General features: G+C 39.3%; 1 protein-coding gene across 3 annotated transcripts in view; it reads left to right on the forward strand.

Moving 5' to 3' along the window:
• Positions 1-21675, forward strand: part of pcsk5b (proprotein convertase subtilisin/kexin type 5b) — a 327069-nt gene that overhangs the window by 149999 nt on the left and 155395 nt on the right. For all 3 annotated transcript variants that reach the window (XM_073070138.1, XM_073070147.1, XM_073070157.1), the window contains exon 10: positions 15312-15415. In XM_073070138.1, the coding sequence (XP_072926239.1) occupies positions 15312-15415 (104 nt within the window). The remainder of the gene's footprint in view (positions 1-15311; positions 15416-21675) is intronic.

The following is a 21675-nucleotide window of genomic DNA, read 5'->3' on the forward strand; positions in this document are numbered from 1 at the left end:
TCTCACCATTCGACAAGCCTCTCTGCCATCTCAGTTGCTGATGCGACCAGTCACTTGCTGATACGGTTTCAGCTGGATCTGGCAGTGTAGTAGCGAGTTAGCAGTGTGAACAGCAGCTGGCCGAACACACAACCCTGGGGCACCAGTACTCAACATGGTGGAGCTTGAGGTATTGCTGCCAAAGGGGTCATTCCAGCCAGAAGTCCAAGACCCAGATACAGAGAGGGAGTCTCAGCCAGGACAGTTTACCCACCAGCCTTTGAGGGATAAGTGTTAAACACTGAACTGAAGTTGATGAGCAGAAACCTTGGCATATGAGGCAACTTGGAGTGGAAGGCTGAGGCTATGGCATCATCAGTGGTCAGTGAACTGGAAAGGGTCTAATGTAGCTGGAAGGTGGGATTGACAGATAGACCTCAATATGTGCGGTTGGGAGACTGTAGGTCTGACACGGTGGTCAGCAGCACAGGAGCGCCACAGGGAACCGTACTCTCTCCGGTCCTGTTCACCCTGTACACATCAGACTTCCAATATAACTCGGAGTCCTGCCATGTGCAGAAGTTCGCTGATGACACGGCCATAGTGGGGTGTGTCAGGAATGGACAGGAGGAGGAGTATAGGAAACTGATACAGGACTTTGTGATATGGTGCAACTCAAACTACCTGCGTCTCAATATCACTAAGACCAAGGAGATGGTGGTGGACTTTAGGAGATCTAGGCCTCATATGGAGCCAGTGATCATTAATGGAGAATGTGTGGAGCAGGTTAAGACCTACAAGTATCTGGGAGTACAGTTAGACGAGAAGCTAGACTGGACTGCCAACATAGATGCCTTGTGCAGGAAGGCACAGAGTCGACTGTACTTCCTTAGAAGGTTGGCGTCATTCAATGTCTGTAGTGAGATGCTGAAGATGTTCTATAGGTCAGTTGTGGAGAGCGCCCTCTTCTTTGTGGTGGCGTGTTGGGGAGGAAGCATTAAGAAGAGGGACGCTTCACGTCTTAATAAGCTGGTAAGGAAGGCGGGCTCTGTCGTGGGCAAAGTACTGGAGAGTTTAACATCGGTAGCTGAGCGAAGGGCGCTGAGTAGGCTACGGTCAATTATGGAAAACTCTGAACATCCTCTACATAGCCCCATCCAGAGACAGAGAAGCAGTTTCAGCGACAGGTTACTGTCGATGCAATGCTCCTCAGACAGGATGAAGAGGTCAATACTCCCCAATGCCATTAGGCTTTACAATTCAACCGCCAGGACTTAAGAACTTTTTAAAAGCTATTATTAATGCTTTTTGAGATAGTGATTTAGATGCATATCATATTTTTTACTGAGTTAAGTATTGTATGTAATTAGTTTTGCTACAACAAGTGTATGGGACATTGGAAAAAAAGTTGAATTTCCCCATGGGGATGAATAAAGTATCTATCTATCTATCTATCTATCTATCTATCTATATGATCCATTACCAGCCACTCAAAGCACTTCATGACTATTGAGATCAGTTCCACTGGGTGGTAATTGTTTAGGCCAATTACTGTTGCTCTCTTGGGCACTGGAATGATAGTTACTGCCTTGTAGCCTACTAAGACAGTGTTGCATGGGGATAATAAGATGTCCATCAAGACTTGTGTCAGCTGGGCCGTACAATCCCTCCCCACCTGACTAGGTATGTTATCTGGCTCCGCAGCTTGGTATGAATTTACACTGGCTCCTCCCCTTGATTGGCAGACAGGGTGTCTGTTCCTCAGGAGAAGAGGCAGTTTCCTCAATGCCCCTTCATTCACTGCGTCAAATCATGCATAGAAGGCATTCAGCCTATCAGGAAGGCAGTCATCACTGTTGTTGACACATCACGTGGACTTGTAATCTGTTGTCATTTGTATACTTTGCCACATGCACTGCATGTCCCTGGTGTCAAAAAGGTGTTTGTGAATTTTCTGTGAGTACTCGCGCTTTGCCTTCCTGATGGCACAGAAGAGAAGGGCTTTTGATGACCTCAGTAATTTTGTCCCCTGATCTGAAGGCAGTGTCCTGATCCCTAAGCAGTACTTGGACCTCTCTAGCCAGCCATGGTTTAATCACAGTAATGTCCTTATTGCATTTTCCTATGTAGCCAGTCACTGATGCTGCATTTTGATCAATGTTGTGATGAGGTTGTAGCATTTCTGTCTGCCCAAATGGAAATTAGGCCTTGTAGCTGGATGGCCAAGTCTGGAGTGGTGTCCTGGAGTTGTATTTGTTTTTCAGGAGTGGTGTGCAGCAGGTCCCCATCTCCTGCTGTTTCTGGCACAGAAGCAGGGAAACCAGTTTTACTTTCTAGGAAGTAGAATCATCGCGAATGTAGGCCTGAAAGGATCTGCTTTAAGAATCACTCAAGTACCGGTGTGCTCACCACACGTCTGTGTTCTTGCATGCCGCTTCCGATGTCTGCTTCCCTGAGTAGCTGTAGTAGGTCACAGTGCAGTGTGAGGGTCACCTGTTTTAGCTGGATGCTTAATAATTGTGTCCTTCCCTGAAAGGTTAGTTTCAACACTTGCATTCCTATTTTCCTTTCTTGAAAATAGGAATTGTAAATCAGAACACATCAGCGTTTAAGCTAGTTAGTTGTGTTTTTCTCCCCACTGAACATATATTTTCTGAACTATGTTGAAACTTGTACTTTGGAATGCATTAGTAATTGTGGCTTTTCGTCTGTTGTCGTATTACAGAATTTCATGTATGCACAGAGTGTCAAGTTATGACTAATGATATTAGCCTATCCTGGCTGCATCCAAGACTTTGTTTAACCCCTGCCTTTCTTATTTTCAATAAAAGATCCACATTTCCTTCATAATAAATAGTGATTCGTTGGACAGTGCACATTTTGTTCATTGCGTTAAAAGTACATGATTACAAAAATTAGGCCTCACTTTCTGGCTTTCATTCTCTAGTTTTCAATATCTTAGTCTCCTTTTGAATTATTTAAATTAATTTATATTGTGATATATTTTTTTAAAATCTTTAGTTAAATCTCAGTTACTATTGTGCCAGGTTTGGATTGCAGATGCCAGAATTGGCAACACCTGAACTGATTGTTGTACACAGCCAATAGATTCAGACTCACATTCAAGGACATTCGTGGTCTCAATTTTATTTATTGTTACATGTTTCTTTTTGTGTTTCCATAATTTGTAAGTCTTTGTGTGTAGTTTGTCATTGATTCTGCAGTACTCCTTTGTCCTACTGTGGGTGCCTGCAAGAAAATTAATCTCAGCTATTTGGTGACATATACGTTCTTGGGTAATAAATTCGTTTTGAACTTGGGAGTAAGAAATGGTGGAGAAATTCAGTGGACCAGGCAGCATCTGTGAAGGAAAATGGACAGTTTCGTCAGCAGTGTTTTTTTTTGCTAAAGGGGATCATTCTTCAGACAACTTAGCTCAGCTAACTAAACTGAAATGTAGTCTGTTTTCATCTTTTTTTTTGCTAAATCAATTTACTTGTCAATTCAGCAGTTAATTACAATTCAAGGTGTGCTTCAGGGTTTCCTCTTCTCTTCAGGTAGCTCATCACTTCTAATGTATGAAAAGTACAGTAAATGTATGGGAAAACACCAAAGTTCGCCTGATCCTGAACTCTTTGTGATCCATAGGTTTCAAATTTGGAGACATAAATTTTTCTTGTTGCCTCTTGCCCATTTTGATTATTTTCAGCTCCTGATAATTCTATTTTAATAATCTTTGGGCATCTTTTTACCATTTAGGAAATTCTCCATTCTGTTCCTTTTGAGCCCTGAATAAATGAGTTGGACTTTGCCTGGTTAGAAATCCATTTCTGCAATTTTAGGCCAAGTGCTATATTTAACTCATTATATTACAACAGGCCACTTAGCCAATTAAGACCACAATAACTCCAAGTTCACCCACTGCATTAGTTCCATTTCCCCTTATTTCTCTGTAACCTGCAACTCATTTTCTCTCCCTCATATTCTCTTTTCTTTCTTTTTATATCTTTTTATTAATTTTAAACAAACATAAGAGAAACATAGAGAGTTTGAGAATACGTAATTAATAGGTTAAAGTATAAATACAAATAGATGATAATCCATATATAATAACCTCCCAAACTCATAGTGATTACGAAAAAAGGGAGTAAATAAGAAAAAAAACCTCCAAAAAAAAACCTAACCAACATGGGCCATTGCATTATGTCAAATATACACAGCAGCGTCAATAACTCCATACCTCCATCCAAATAATTAAGGATAATAAAAGTAAGGTTTAGGAAAAGTCAGTTTAGCTCATATGAAAATGTTGAATAAATGGTCTCCAAGTTTCTTCAAATTTAATTGAAGGGTCAAAAACAACACTTCTAATTTTTTCTAAACTCAAGTAAGAAAGAGTTTGAGAAAACCACTGAAATATGGTTGGAGGATTAATTTCTTTCCAATTCAATAGGATAGATCTTCTAGCCATTAACGTAACAAATGCAATCATCCACCGAGCTGAGGGGGATAAACAACTATTATCCACCACTGGTAAACCAAAAATTGCAGTAATAGGATGCGGTTGCAATTTAATATTCAGAACTTTGAAATAATACCGAAAATATCTTTCCAATAATTTTGCAAGCAGGGGCAAGACCAAAGCATGTGGGTCAATGAAGCAACTTCAGAATGACATCTGTCACAGGTTGGATTACCATAAGAATAAGATCGAGCAAGTTTATCCTTGGACATGTGAGCCCTATATACAACCTTAAATTGTATTAGGGCATGTTTAGCACAAATAGAAGAAGACTTGACTAATTGTAAAATTTTCTCCCACTGCTCAGTGGGTATAAGACAATGAAGTTCTTTTTTCCATTCCTTCCTAATTTTTCCTGATACTTCTGGCTGTATTTTCATGATCATATTATAAATGATGACTACTAAACCCTTCTGGCAAGAATTCAGAGCTAAAATTTTTTCCGTTATGTCCATTGGACATAATTTCGGAAAAAACTGTAACATGTTATTCAAGAAATTTCTAACTTGCAAGTATCCTTAAAAAAAGAGTTTCAGGCAAATTATATTTATTAGATAGGACATAAAACTATTGTCTAAAAAAAATCACGAAAACATGTTATACCTTTTGTTTTCCATAATACAAGGAAAAATCGATAAAAGAGGGCCGAAAAATAAAGTTAAATATAATAGGGCTTGATAAGATAAAGGTATTCAGACCAAAGAATTTACGAAATTGAAACCATATTCATAATGTATGTTTAACTATAAGATTGGTTATTTGTTTATTCAATTTAGATAAAGCAAAAGGAAGCAAAGATCCTAAAATAGAAAACAATGAGAAATCTTATACATATTTACATTCCAAATTTACCCATTGTGGGCAAGATACTACAATCAATTCTTGTGTCCAAAATATTAAATATCGAATATTAACTGCACAATAGTAAAATCTCAGGTTTGGCAAAGCCAAACCACCCTCCTTCTTAGGCTTCTGTAAATATTTTTGATTTAATCTAGGATTTTTATTCTGCCACACGAGGATATTTTGGAGTGAATAATATCAAAAAAAGATTTAGGAATAAAAATTGGTAATGCTTGGAATAAATATAAAAATTTGGGTAATACTGTCAACTTAATAGCATTAATTGACCAACCGATGACAGAGATAATGGGGACCACCTGGTAACAAGTTGCTTGATTTGGTCAATTAAAGGTAAAAAAAAATTAACTTTAAATAAATCCTTATAAAATCTTGGTAATTTTAATACCCAAATAAGTAAAATGATCTGTAACAAGTTTAAATGGTAAGTGTTTATAAATTGGAACTTGCATATTTAATGGAAATAATTCACTCTTATTAAAATTCAGTTTGTAACCAGAAAAGCTACTAAACTGAGTAAGCAAGGACGAAATAGCAGGAATAGATCTCTCAGGGTCAGATATGTATAGTAACAAATCATCAGCATATAATGATAACTTATACGTCCCTTCCCCACGAGTAATACCAAAAATATTAGGTGATTCACGAATGGCAATGGCTAAAGGTTCCAAAACAATGTCAAATAATAAAGGACTTAAAGGACATCCTTGCCTCGTACCACGGGATAACTGAAAAAAAGGAGATCTCTGATTATTGGTAAGAACCGAAGCCAAAGGTTTATACTATATTAATTTAATCCATGATATAAATTTTAAACTAAAATTAAAATTCTGCAATGTATTAAATAAATATGGCCATTCAACTCTATCGAACGCTTTTTCAGCATCTAAGGAAATAACACATTCCGGTATTTTAGATGAAGGAGTATAAATTATATTAATTAATTTTCTGATGTTAAAAGATGAATAACGGTTTTTAATAAATCCGGTCTGATCTTCAGAGCTAATTTGAGGTAATATATTTTCTAATCTAGTGGCCAAAATTTTGGTAAAAATCTTAGTATCAGTATTCAGCAAGGATATAGGCCGATAGGATGCACATTCAGTGGGGTCTTTATCTTTTTTAAGAATTAGAGAAATAGAGGCATCATAAAAAGATTGTATTAATTTACCTACAGTTAACGCATCTTTAAAAATTTTACAAAGCCAAGGAGAGAGTATAGAAGAAAAGAATTTTAAAAATTCCGCAGTATAACCATCCGCGTACCTGAATTCATTGGAAAAAATAGTCTCTTTTATTTTGGTTTCCGTAATAGGTGCGTCTAGAAATACACTGTCTTCTGGTGTTAATTTCGGGATATTCAATTTTGTTAAAAATTCATCCATTATGGAAGAATCCTCAACAAATTCTGATTGATATAAAGAATTATAAAAAATCTTGAAAGGCTTTATTTATCTCTTTATGATCAATCATCAAAGTGCCATCTCGTTTATGAATCTTGGTGATTTGTCGTTTAACCAAAGCAATTTTCAATTGATTAGCCAATAATTTGCCAGATTTATCTCCATGTCACTAAATCTGGGTTCTAGATTTAATTAACTGATTTTCAATCAAAGAGGATAATGTTCCATTTGAAGTTCAACTCTTTTTTTTATAAAAGTTCTTTACTGGGGGTCACTGAATAAATCTTATCAATTTCTTTAATTTTAACGACCAATATTAATATTTCAGAATTAGTTTGTTTCCTAACTCCAGCAGAGTATGAAATAATCTGTCCATGAATAAATCCTTTAAAAGTGTCCCATAATATTCCAGTAGAGATCTCTTCTGTAGAATTTGTTGAAAAAAACAAATCAATTTGTTGTTTAATAAAGTTAAGGAAGTCTGAGTCCTGCATTAAAATAGAGTTGAACCTCCAAGATTTAGCATTAGAAGATGAATCCATTGTCTTAATAGATAGCTTCAAAGGTGCATGGTCAGAAATGGTAATGGAATCATATTTACAATTGATAACATCTGTCAGTAAACGATGATCAATAAAGAAGTAGTCAATTCTTGAGTAATTATGATAAACATGAGAAAAGTATGAAAATTCTTTATCGTTAGGGTGTAAAAATCACCAAATTTCAGAAATTCCAGAATCAACCATAAAGGAATTAATAAGAGAGGCCGATTTATTCGGAAGGACCTGGGTGGGCTTAGATATATCCATTGAAGGATTTAAGCAACAGTTAAAATCCCCACCCATTATCAACATGTATTCATTTAAATTAGGAAAGGCTGTAAATAGACATTTAAAAAATTCAGGACAGTCAATATTTGGAGCATAAACATTAACTAAAACAACTTTTTGATTGAAAAGTGAACCAGTGACAAGCAAAAAATACCTTGTTGGTCCGAAATTGTTTCATAGTGTATAAAAGAGGTGGAAGAATCTATAAAAATGGAAACGCTTCTACCTCATATTCTCAATGACACCCACTTTCTTTTTTCCACCTATACACACTGAATTAACTTTTAGTAGACATTTATTCACACAAAACTGGATCAAGGCAGCTCCAAATTGCCACTCTCTTGTGACATTAGTCTATCAGCACATCTTTATTACTCCATTTGTCTTTGTAATTTAAAGTTTTTGGTCTCGCCAGTTACAACACTAAGTGTTAAGTGTCTAAGGCTACATCCACACTAGACCGGATAATTTTGAAAATGCCAGTTTCGCGTAAAAACGATAGGCGTTCACATCAAGCATTTTTGAAAATACCTCTGTCCACATTAAAATAGGTATTTGGGTGAATCTCCTACTGGGCATGCGCAGGACACATTTACAGAAAACAAGCGTCATGTTTGGTGTCGAATCTCACTGTGAAAGTGCAAGTTTGTGCAGTTACAGACTAGAAAAACTTAAAAGGAAATTGCCAAATGACGTACAGCTGTTGACTCTCACGCAGGACAAAACTAAAAAAAAAAACAAATACTGGAGCATATGGTGGCAACCGACAGGGAGTTCACGGACAATATGGCCTGGCTGATGATGAACAGTGAAAAACTGACTAACTCTGTTGCATTAATAAAGCACCTTGTTAAATGTATAAAACATGTGTGCATCAGTATTGTATTTCCATACAATGTTACATTAGGCTGTTACACATCTATTGTCAGAGAAGTACTTAAATCGGTAAACCACATTCATACAAGCAAGGACAGAAAACAGGGCAAAGTGAGTATACTTATTTATTCAGTAAGTTATGGGTCAGAGTATTTGGTGAGTACATTTCTAACTCTTCTGGCGTCAGTCTTGTTGCCGTCTGTTCTGAAATTGTTAGGTTGCGTTCAAGAAAACAATGAAATGCCGCACTGCCAGCACAATCTGTTCTGGCACATCACAACAGCTTTTTTTAAAAAAAAATATCTCCGGTTACCCTGTCCACACTACTCTGCCCAATCGACGTTTTCAAATTTGCACACTCTGGAGGGTGTTTTAGAAAAGCTCCGTTTTCAGGGGAGGAAAACGCCATTTCAGTGTGGATGGAGGGTCAAAACAAAGAGAAAAAGCTGCAATAACGGATTTATCCAGTCTAGTGTGGACGTAGCCTAAGTTTTGACAAATGTGGTTGCGTGTTCTTGGAGTTCCATCTTATTAAGTGTTTATGAATTGCTTCTTCCACCCACACCAAATCCCCACATTGATGATGTCGCCCTAAGGGAACATTTGCCTCTTCATTCTGTTTTTTGACACTTGGTCAATTTTATAGAGAGTTCAATAATTTGTGTCATACTCCATGAGTTCTAACTTGAGTTAATGTTCTCTTGTGTGTTTTTTTAAAAAAGCCTTTTGATATCTATATAAATAAGATGAGTAAATGTTCTCTCCATTCCAAGTCCATTTTCTTTTTAAAAAATATACACGATTCTATGTGTAGTAAAATCTTGATTTAGGAATTTCACAGTGACTGTCATTTGTTTAATATTATAAGTGTTTTGAATGCTACCCATAACTATGGGTCTAGTAGTTTCCCAAGAATGCATGTTAAGCTAATTGACTTATAATTCCCTGCTTTCTTCCTTTCCTCCTTGGAAATCACTTTCTCTTTTTCCAAACTGAAGGAATAGTTGCTGAACTAAGACAACTTTAGAATTGAGTTGAGCATTGGAAATATTCTAACCTTGTCATTTGGGATGTAAATTCAATATTAAATGCCCATAAACATGACTTGATTTGAAGTGCCTCTACTTTCTAATCTCTTACTTAACTCCAATGATTTCTGTGAATCCCCATCCCTGAGTATTAGATTCCTATTGGTGTCTGGCAAACTATCTTTGCACTGACAAACAAGCTGGAAGAACTCAGCAGGTCAGGCAGCATCCGTTGAAACCTGTTGAACGCCCAACCTGCCGAGTTCATCCAGCTTGTTTGTATGTGTTGATTTGACCACAGCATCTGCAGTATACTTTGTGTTTATCTTTGCACTGATACTTCTGAGGAATTATTTGTCCATTGCTGGCTAAATCCAAATTTACCTCCTGGCCCCAATTGTCCCCAACTGTCCCAATTTTTTTCTCCTGCCCCTAATTGCAAGTCACAGTATTGGATGGCTATAGTCTCCATGTTAACACTGATGCTTCTGAGACAGCTTCAGCCAAACTTGTTTACTTGGGAATAATTTGCAGGAGGCTTACGTAAGGTATCCAGGTACTGCAAGTTTTTGAAGTTAGCGCCTCACGCCAACAGTTAACTAAACTCTTTCTTGTGCTGTTGGTTCCAGCATGTGCCAAGTTATTTATGTTTGCCCCTCCTTCCAATCTTCAGGCTAGTTGAATTGTGACTTGCTTGGCACTGTGTACATTGCCACATTATTGTCTCCTTCACTCTTCTATTTGAACACCACCTGCTCTGAGGTGATATGGTCAGCATTCCATAGGCCTCGCAAATGTTTCCCTTCTTTTGAGTTTCAAGTACACCTTTGGATCTTTGTTCTCATTCTGTCCATTATTAGTCATGTCAACCTGTACTGATCCTGCTCCATTCCAAACTGTGACCTCAGTGGGCAACTTCACTATATGCAAAGAACTTGTTTGTTTTTCATAGTTTTGTTCACTCTTGTTGAAGATGTACCAACATTTGGATTGAACTGAAGATACTAGTCAATGTTTTGGAACGATGTAATAACAGCTACATTGTAAACTCTGAGGCTTCCAGCTGGGTACATGTATCGGTTATAACTGATGATCTGACAACAAACTCTGCCATTGTCATCAGGAATGATGCCTGGGCATGTCTAGTTCGGTGATATTTTCCATCGTTCCTGATTGGTTAGACCTCATCCAATCAGGTTTCTGCTGTCCCACCTTGCTTGCACTCAAATTCCTTTTTATAACATTCCTTAACTCCCTTCTCATTTCCCATTCCCAAACTGTGTGCTGCTAGAACAGAGTGCAGCCCAGGAGCAGGCCCACAGACCCACAATCTTTGTATTGATCATGATGCCATTTGGAACTAATTTCATTTGCTTGAACATGGTCTGCATCGCTCCAGTCCCCACCTATTCATGTGTCTGTGTAAATGCCTCTTAAACATTGCTATCATTTCTCCTTCCACCACTTCCTCTGGCTGTGCATTCCAGGCACCTGTCACTCTCATTTAACTGCCGGTCTTCCATTTTAAAAAAAAACCTTGCCCAGGCTTGCGCCCTGGAAACTTTCCAAGGCGCAAATCCATGGTCTGTCGAGACTAACGGAGGCCTACACACTCTCATTGACAACATCCATTACCCTACACTCCTCAGTCATTTTCCTCTCTCCTTAAAAAGAGAATCTTAATCACGAGTCTTCATGACATGACTTTCCCTGCACATGCATACTGGCAATCAGGTTTTTGCATACTGGTTTTTCAGGTAACAGTATGTTTTTATACCTCAGAATCTTCCCCAAACATTTCCCTACCACTCATGTAAGGCTCACAGTTCCGGTTTTCTCTGTGCTGCCATTAAAATAAAGGAACAACAAGTTATTCTCCAGTCTCCTGGGACTTTTAACATGTGGCTAAAGAGGATGCAAAGATTTCTGTCAAGGCCCCATGTGTCTTCTTTCAATAAGGCTCACCCTCATCAGACCTTCTTGGGGGTTTAGCCAGGTTAATCTTCAAGAGCCTTGCTTGATATCAGTATGCCCTAGAATATCAGCACGATCCTGCTATCCTCCCTGGCCTCCTTGGTATTAACCGTCCACTTCCTTTGGCTCGAGGTATAAGTTCCCTTTTTGTCCTTGCTTGCCACTACTGAAGCAAAAAATGCATTATTGTGATTTCTGTTAAGATCCATTACTTCTGCTCAGGACTGCTCAATAGTTTAATCATTTGCACAATGAGGTGAGCTACTAACCTAATAGTAAAGCTCTGATAGTTCAATGTATTCAGTGTGTTGCTCTTGCAGATTTGCTGAACTATTGGATCTATTCCTACAAATGAGATGATGTACTTCACTTTTTTAGATTTCATGTTTTAATATAACTTTTCCAGTAAACTTGCACGAGTTTGAAGGAAATGTTAGATTTTTGGGTCTCCAGTATATGAACTGAGACGCCGGTGAGCTGAAGCAATGCAGCAATCATCATGTGAGGCTATAGTGAACCATCGAAGATTTCTAAATACTTCCTTATCAGATGCTTGCAGTGTAACTGCAGCCTGAGTTTTGCTTAATTCTTTGTACCTTGTGTACTCAGACCTCACCCAAAACCATTCTAAGCAACTATTGTCGAAATAGTCGAATGTGTCTCTGACAAAATTAAATTGCATCTACCATAATTAAAAGCTTTCACAGACTTTTGTGCTTCCTTTCATGTTGTGTTGCTATAAAAGTCAGATTTCTGGTTACCTATCTTCATAGCTTGTCATGCATTTGTATCTCAAGACTTGTAATCAGTGGAAAACATCTCTGTGGAGTCAAACTCCACTTTATTCCACTGAGCAACCTACATTTATTTCAAAGTATTATATGTCTGGACGTATACTTGGGGTATGAATAACTTGGGTTACAGAGAAATTAACTGTGCTTCAGACAGTTCTGTTCTCTTTACAATAGACATAAAAAGCTGACTTATCTGGCGTTATCAAAATGAATCTTCATGATTGCTTGATGGTGCTAGGATTTAATTACACTGGAACTGTATTAGTGTGAAATTATTTTATTCAGTGCTGATACAGTAGTATTTTTTAAAATGTCTAATTCTAAAATGCCTATTATGTCAATTGAAAATAACAGTATTTTCTTTTTGCCCTTGTGTTGGTCTCTTTCAATATAAAAATGACAGAAAATTCAAGATTCTCTTTTAGGATAGAGGACAATTAAGTTGGATTTCTGCTGGGATTTGTTTTATGTTATTTATTATACAATATATAAACATTACCTATAGCCAAGAACGTTCACCTTTACATTGGAACTTGTGACTAATTTTAGCTTTTCTTAATTAATTAACATGACTGTTATTTCTTCCCCCAAGGATTATAAGGTTCTGATTAGGTAATTCTGTCCCAATATTTTTATTTGCTTTTTTAAAAAAAAATGGAATAGGTGTAGGTTAATAGGTTGCCATGAAGTAATGGTGGAATTGATGAGCAGACTCAGAGTACTGTAAACACGAGGAAATCTGCAGATGCTGGAAATTTGCAGATGCTGGAAATTGAAGCAACACACACAAAATGTTAGTGGAACGCAGCAGGCCAGGCAGCATCTATAGGGAGAAGCACTGTCGACGTTTCGGGCCGAGACCCTTCGTCAGGACTGTATGTTTTGTTCCTGTTTGGCACCAGACTAATATTTCATCTTCAGTGCTGTAAACTGACAAAAGGTAGTTCACAGATACATTGAAGCCAGTCTGACACAGATATTAGGGCAGGGTTGGCAAAAGTGTGGACCTGGAAACAAATTATTAAGAGCATGCAAAAGACATGAGCAAGAAAGTGAGATAGGGGTTTGAGGATGGAATACCAATGTTTGGTCATGGCATTCGAAGGCAGAGCTGTCAACAGCACAGAAATTAATTTCGTGGAAGATCGAATAGCTGGGATTGGGGAAGCTTGGGTATAGTAGAGGGTGTACAGCATTATTGTAAATATCCTGGGATTAACTTCAGATCGTTGTTTGGACCCATCCAAAGTCAGAGCATAATTCCAATTCTTGCCACCTTCTAATTCCATCACTGCTTTGACTTTATTACTATTTTCTTTGTATAACTATTCAAATTCAATTCTATTGGGCTTGCCTCTATATTTTCAGCAAATTCGGATCATGTAAGTCTCCTTATCCAAAACTTGACCCTCATTTCAACCTGAAAATATCTCAGTGGAGTTTGACCCTTCTTATCCTTGCCAAGTCCTACAGCAGTAAATGATTTGAGCGTACTTTTAATTTGAGATGATTGACCATACCTGAATTTGGTGTCCCTTCCAATTCATTCAAATACTAAGCTTAAATTGTAGATATAGCCCATCTAAGCCACCTTATCATCTCTTCAGCAGTAAATGATTTGAGCATACTTTTAATTTGAGATGATTGACCATACCTGAATTTGGTGTCCCTTCCAATTCATTCAAATACTAAGCTTAAATTGTAGATATAGCCCATCTAAGCCACCTTATCATCTCTTCAGCAGTAAATGATTTGAGCATACTTTTAATTTGAGATGATTGACCATACCTGAATTTGGTGTCCCTTCCAATTCATTCAAATACTAAGCTTAAATTGTAGATATAGCCCATCTAAGCCACCTTATCATCTCCCTTTCTATTTGTTACGTCCTTCATCCTCTTCCAAGATAATGGAAATCATACCTGTTTGTTGTGTCATCAAAATCGGGTTTATTATCACTGACATGGTGTGAAATGTTTTTTTGGGGAGCAGTAGTACCTAAAAAGACAAAAAATTACTATATTAGAAAATGAATAGGGCAAAGACAAATTACAAGACAGTGTTCATGGACTGTTCAGAAATTTGACAGAGGGAAAGAAGCTGTTCTTAAAACTTTTGGATGTGTGTGTTTGAGTTCCTGTACCTTCTCCCTAACAGTAATAATGCAAAGAGGGCACGTCCATATAATGACTGTCTTTAATAATGGGTGCCTCCTCTCGAGGTATTGTGGGTATCAGAACTAGGCTTAACTGCTAGTAAGCTTTCCTCTATCTTGTTGATAGCATATCACATTCTATGATATGTGGTTATTTCAAATAAACCTTGATCCCAAAGCCTTACAAGGGCCAACCCTTTGGTAGAAGTGATAATGTTCACAATTAAAAATTATAAGAGTATGTGGTCCACTCAAGTATAAATAGCTAAAAATGTAGGGGAAGGAATACGACAGCTCATTTTGTTTTGAAGTCCTTGGCTTTCATCGTACTAAGTTTTTTATGGTGAAAGATTTAATATGGGGCTCTACTACATTGGGGGGGGGGGAATGAGTTAACAAAATGGCTTAAGTTTTTTTTTCTGATCAGTAAAAGAAGTGTTTACTGATATGTCGATTACTGTTGAATAACTTTCAATTAAATCTGTGGGCTCACTTAAAACAAAAACATGCTTTTAACAAAAGTGCTTACTTTATCACTAAGCAGCCCAGTACATTTTAAGATGAATGTAACTTGGCAATAACTATAGCTAACAGATTGCAACAAAGTTCCCAGGAGGCCAATTCTGGGCTATTTCCTTCTCAATTAAATTTAAAGCATCCGATCCAGTCAGTTAAATTGAGATTACAAGAAGTAATTGGAGCAACAGGGGTTTATTTATTCACGTTCCTGAAATTGTTCTTGAATGTTACCTTTCAAATGGAGAAAGTAGATTGGATAATTGACTTGAAATCATTTAAATTTGAAAACCTAAAATTTGATTTGTTGAATTTTTAAAAGCTGGACTGAATTTTGAGAGTGATGTATTTACATGGAGTTACCTTTTTCCAGCCCTGATCTGAATTGGAGAGATGTGCAACATATTATTGTGAAGACATCACGCTCTGGTCACCTCAATGCTCCCGACTGGAAGATCAATGGCGCAGGCTATAGAGGTAGGGTGCCTGTGTATTAATGTACTTTCCTCCTAATTAAATATTCATGTACAATTAAAGTAAGATGGGCTTTTTTGGTTAAATACATTTTTCCTTTACCCAAGCAAAGCTTTGTTATATAACACCAAGATTCACAGTGATACCTCCATAATAGCTAACAATAAAAGAAACTAATGCCTTAACATAACAAAATGCACTGCTCTAATTGCTGTCACATCAACACAATCAGCAACTATTTAAATATGGCTTCCTTTATTTTCTTTACAAAACAAATATTTTGTGGGATGGAGATTATATACTTTACAGTCTTGAAATACTGTCTTGCATTCCATTATCGTGAAGACATTAGATTAGTGGCAGCTGCAAATTACACAATCGGTCTGAATCTGCGGCATGGCTTTGGAATTTTCTGTACAAAATAAAGTCATGTTCCAAGTGTTTCAAGAACTTCTACCGCTGAACTGCCTCCAGTTAGTAGTTAATGTAAATTTTGAGCAGGATGGCAATGGTGTAGCTTGGACAACATTGCCTCTCATTGTAAACAAGACACAGTCTCTGTTTATATTGACCAGGTTTGAGTGTTGGGTAAAGGAATATATTTATAGGTTTTGGTCCCATTTACGTCAAGCATTCCTAAACCATGTCCAAGGCAGAATGTGCCAACTTCATACCTGAATACAAGAACACTACTCTCACATGCCCCTGTGGTCTTCCTGGTTGTAACCGGCTCCATAATTTCATGAATTATGATTGAATTTGTGCTAACTTGACATTGGATCAACATAGTTTTAGGATTCATTCAGTGGCATTCCAGCTAACACTGTGAAGCACTCAATGGTTTAATTCAGATCACTATCAGCAGTGAAAACAGACTCCTATGTTGACTAAAATTAAAAAGCATCCTCCTACTACTTGTAAGAACTTAGTCTTGTGTGCAAACTGTCTTGACAGCATAAAAGATAGCAAGGGTGCTTTTATCATGTACATTGTTTTTGAATGTGCTCTGAACTACTGTTACTTCATTACTGGGGTTCCTGTTTGGGTAGTTTTATTTGTTGTGCCAGTATTGCATGTCAAATTTGGCAATGTGCATTCTGCCTAGGAGATTCTGCCACATTACTTTAATCCATAAGGTTGTTTCTTGAATATTTGATAGAAATGAGCCACACTGCAACAGACCCAAACTGTGTGGTTATAAGGAACAGCCTTATACTAAATGGTTATTTTCTTTCCTGAAAATGAACGCCTGCCTGTGTGTACTTGCAGCTGGAGGCCAAATCCTTACAAGTGGAACCTCTGAAGATATTTTCTTTCAGACAACCAAACATCAGCTGTCTGGGAAGCTTTCCCCCATAGCAACTTAAGTTCCTGATGTGCTATGTTTTGTCTTGGCTAATTGTGTTTCATGTGACAAAAACATTTCAAATATGCTACATATGGTTTGTGATAAATGCTGTTTTCTGGTATATTATTAATCTTGACATTTGCATTTTAATTGCTGAGTTTCAATAGTTTTTAATTGACACTTGGAATCTCTTCAATTTGAAAAAAACATAATTAAAAGCATTTAAAATTCAATTCACCATCAAGTGACACATTGATGCAATACCCAAGAATATTTTGCAGTTGTATTTTATCTTATGAGCCCTCTCAATGCATAACGTACATTAAACTCTAAATACCTGCGTGTTCCCTGTTTATTGGGTAAAATTAATGCTATTGAGTCATTGGGACTTTGACCCCAAACTTCTTGGAGGTACTGAATTACCAGGGAAGTATCTGCAAAAATAAAAATTGGCCAGTGGTGTATCTGCTCTGGACTTCAAGGCGAGTGGTCCCAAGTTCAAATCTGGCCATCATGTTGCACGCTTTCCATCCATGCTGTGTTGAGTGTTAGCAATTCAGCCTTGTTTCTTAAAAAAAAACTAGACAAATGCTAAATAAATGCCAAGATTGCCACCCGATGCACCACAAGGTGCAGAAAGGAAGAACAACAGATCTGCAAAACTGATGGGATTTTCTCTCATTCCCTGCACTATGAAGAATATTACCATTCTTCAGAGGACATAGAAAATTACAGCACAAAACACGCCACAATATTGGCAGTTTCTTGTTCTGAAAGTGGGTAAGGAACACATGATCCTTATTCTGCATATACTGTAAATAATTTAATCTATGCTATTCTAATGAAAAGACTGCTGTTCTCGATGGAGTTTTACGTTCTTCCAGTAAAGATTTGGCATGGCATTTAAAATTTTAACAAACCTCTATAGATATGTGGTAGAGAGTATACTTGTTACATCACAGCCTGGTATGGAAACGCAAGTGCTGTTGAATGGGAAGTTTTACAAAAAGTAATGGATACAACCCAGTCATCACAGGTAAAGCCCTACCACCCATTGAGCACATCTACAGGTTGCTGCTGGAAAGCAGCATCCATCATCAGTGACCCCCAACACCCAGGCACGTCATGTTCTCTTGTCACTGCTGCCACCAGGAAGAAGGTACAAGAGCCTTAGGACTCACATCACCAGGTTCAGGAATGGATATCACCATCAGGCTCCTGAACCAAAGGGGATACCTTCACTCAATTTCACTTGCCCCCATCACTGAACTGTCCCCTCAACCTATGGACTCACTTAAAAAAAACACTTCATCTCAGGTTCTTATTATATATTGCTTATTTATTTACTATTATTTCTTTCTTTTGTATTTGCACAATGTGTTATCTTTTGCACTTTGGTTGTTTGTCTGCCTTGTTGGGAGTGGTCTTTCATTGATTCCATATGGGCCTTGGATTTACTGAGTCTGCCTGCAAGTAACAAATCTCGGGTGTATATGGTGACATATATGTACTTTGACAATAAATTCACTTTGAACTTAGAAACTTAACTGCAGGCAAGTATGGTAAACTAATGTCCCCATTGAAACACAGTATTATCCCTAAAAAAAATTTCAATGGCTCAGAAAATCTCAGTAATGCATTACATATTTATGGCTACGTTTCAGCCATGGCTACAGGTTTCTGTCTAAAACTCCTGACTTTTTAATATACCCCAGGCTTATTTTGCATACTTCTCCATAATCTAGTCTGCTTGACTTTGTGACCAAGGATGGACATTCATCTAGTTTGGGTCTCCAATCCATGCACTGTACTAGAACTAGGTGCAGGTTACAGGAGTTAAAGTTAAATATTTAACTGTATATTCATGATGGAATTAATGGATTATGAATTTACTCTTTTTGAATACCAGAGGTCAGCATTGGCTAAGACTTACACACTTGAAATGACTATAGATTCATGAGAAATAAAAATCAGCTAATCTCCTATCTTTTATCACTTTCACACCATTTATTAAATTAGAATGCTCTATAGTAATCAAACTAATGTGCCTCCCACCACATTAGGAATAGGAAGGGGGCAGGGTGAAAAATCATTTCATCACATGACCAAAAATGGGAGCCTATCTGGCCTAGTTTGGGGAATGTATCCTTTGCTGCACACACTTGCCAAGCAAGAGACCAGAGCAAACTCCTGATGATTTCCAATAATCTTTGTAAAATGTTAACATCAATTGCAAGTTGCAGTAGTGATGCACCATCAATAACTCTCTGAGACGGGAGGCGAACAATGGGCTTTTATTACAGCAAAATGGAGCACAGCATCTCGAAGGCTGAGGGGGGAGCAGTGCCTCCAATGGCCTTTATACAGGGGTCTGTGGGAGGAGCCACAGGAGCAGTCAGCAGAGGGGCATATCCAGACAGGTATACATATTTTACCACATCCACCCCCCCCCCCCCCCCCGTTTTAAAAGAGAGTCCCCATGGGGCGAAGTTTCTTACAAGTATATTTACAGGTTAAGTCTATCAGGTGGTCGAGTCTGTCGCTGTGATCTATGTAGCACCGGTGGTTGTGCTGGCTCCGGCCTGACTTGAGGTGCCAGCCCGTTTGGCATCAGTAATCCCTCATGCGTGTGCATGGCGCCCAGTATGGGAGTGTCGTGAGGAGTCTGTGTAGGGCTTGGTGTGCACGGTGTCTCGTGGGTATATACATCGGTGGGTACGGGGTTCATAGTCACCGTGGAGTGTTCGGGGTAGGGGTCTGGTGCTCCTGCGGGTGCCAGGTCGCGGACGGAGACCGTGTCCTCCTGCCCATCAGGTAAGACCACGTAGGCATACTGGGGGTTCGCATGAAGTAGGTGAACCCTCTCGACCATCGGGGAGTACTTATTGCTCCTCGCATGTTTCCGGAGCAGCACTGGCCCTGGGGACGTCAGCCAAGCCGGTAGGGTGGTCCCAGTGGCAGACTTCCTGGGAAAAGAAAAGAGTCGCTCATGAGGGGTGGCATTGGTGGACGTACATAACAGAGAGTGGATGGAGTGGAGTGCCTCGGGGAGGACCTCCTGCCAGCGAGAGACCGGCAATCCCTTTGACCTAAGGGCTAAGAGTGTGGCCTTCCACACAGTGGCATTCTCCCTCTCCACCTGTCCATTTCCCCGGGGATTGTAGCTCGTGGTCCTACTAGTAGCAATACCCCTAGCCAGCAGGTACTGGCGCAGCTCGTCACTCATAAACGAGGACCCTCTATCACTGTGGATATAGCAGGGATATCCGAACAGAATGAAGAGCTGGTGCAGGGCTTTTATAACGGACGTGGCAGTGGTATCGGGGCAAAGGGGAACTGCGAATACTCGTCGATTATGTTGAGAAAGTAGACATTGCAGTTGGTGGAGGGAAGGGGGCCGTTAAAGTTGACACTCAGTCGCTCAAAGGGGCGGGTGGCCTTGATAAGTTGTGCCTTTTCAGGACGGTAGAAGTGCGGTTTGCACTCAGCGCAGACTTGACAGTCTCTGGTTATCGTCCTGATTTCCTCAAGGGAGTAAGGCAGGTTCCGGGCTTTCACGAAATGGTAAAGTTAGGTGACCCCCAGGTAGCAAAGATCTGCATGGAGGGCATATAGCTGGTCGAGCTGCGCGCTGGCACACGCTCCCCGTGATAGGGCATCAGGGGGCTCATTGAGCCTTCCAGGCCGGTACAGGATGTCATAGTTGTAGGTGGAGAGTTCTATTCTCCACCTCAAAATTTTATCATTTTTGATTTTGCCCTGCTGTTGGTTGCTGAACATGAACACAATTGAGCGCTGGTCAGTCAGCAAGGTGAACCTTTTGCCGGCGAGATTGTGCCTCCAGTGCCTAATAGCTTCCACTATGGCCTGGGCTTCTTTCTCCACCGCGGAGTGCCGAATTTCAGGGCCTTGATGGGTACGGGAGAAGAATGCTACCGGCTTTCCTGCCTGATTGAGGGTAGCAGCCAGCATGAAGTCAGAAGCGTCACTCTCTACTTGGAAGGGAATGGTCTCGTCCACCACATGCATCGTTGCTTTGGCAATGTCCCCTTTAATGCGGCTGAAGGCCATGTGGGCCTCGGCTGAGAGGGGAAATGCGGTGGACTTGACCAGGGGGCGGGCCTTGTCTGCGTAGTGAGGAACCCATTGGGCGTAATAGGAAAAGAAGCCCAGGCACCGTTTGAGGGCTCTGAGGGTGGTGGGAAGAGGGATTTCCAACAGGGGGCGCATACGGTCGGGGTCAGGGCCAATGACCCCGTTCTCCACGACATACCCAAGAATAGCAAGTCAGGTGGTTCCGAACACACACTTGTCCCTGTTATAGGTGAGGTTAAGAGCTTTGGCCGCTTGGTAAAGTCATTGGAGGTTTATTAGCAGCAAAACGGAGCACAGCATCTCTGAGACTGAGGGGGGAGCAGTGCCTCCAATCGCCTTTATACAGGGGTCTATGGGAGGAGCCACAGGAGCAGTCAGCAGAGGGGCGTGTCCAGACAGGTACACATAGTTTACCACAAGTAGGTAATTAAAAACTAACAAATATATAGCAATAGGAGATGGTCACCTAGGCCCTCATGCCTAATTCTCCATTCTGCATGGTCATGAAGCTTTCTCTATTTACTTTGGCTATCCTTTCCTGCACTAACCCAAATGTCCATATTTCCTCAAGGCATTCATAACCCAAAGAGATCTGATAACCCTTGATACTCTTGATATCCAAAAATCTTTTGACCTGTGTCTAGAATATATTCAGTATCTGAGCTTCTAGAGTGCTCTTGGGCATAGAATTTGAAAGATTCACTACCTTGGTGTGAAGAAATTTCTTCTCATCCTGGCCAACCCCTTTGAGACTTCACCCTCTGGTTCCGGCATCCTCAGTCAGAGTAACTTCATCATTACATTTATTTTTTTTAATATG

Source organism: Hemitrygon akajei, chromosome 2 (assembly GCF_048418815.1).
Source record: "Hemitrygon akajei chromosome 2, sHemAka1.3, whole genome shotgun sequence".
Classification (NCBI taxonomy): domain Eukaryota; kingdom Metazoa; phylum Chordata; class Chondrichthyes; order Myliobatiformes; family Dasyatidae; genus Hemitrygon; species Hemitrygon akajei.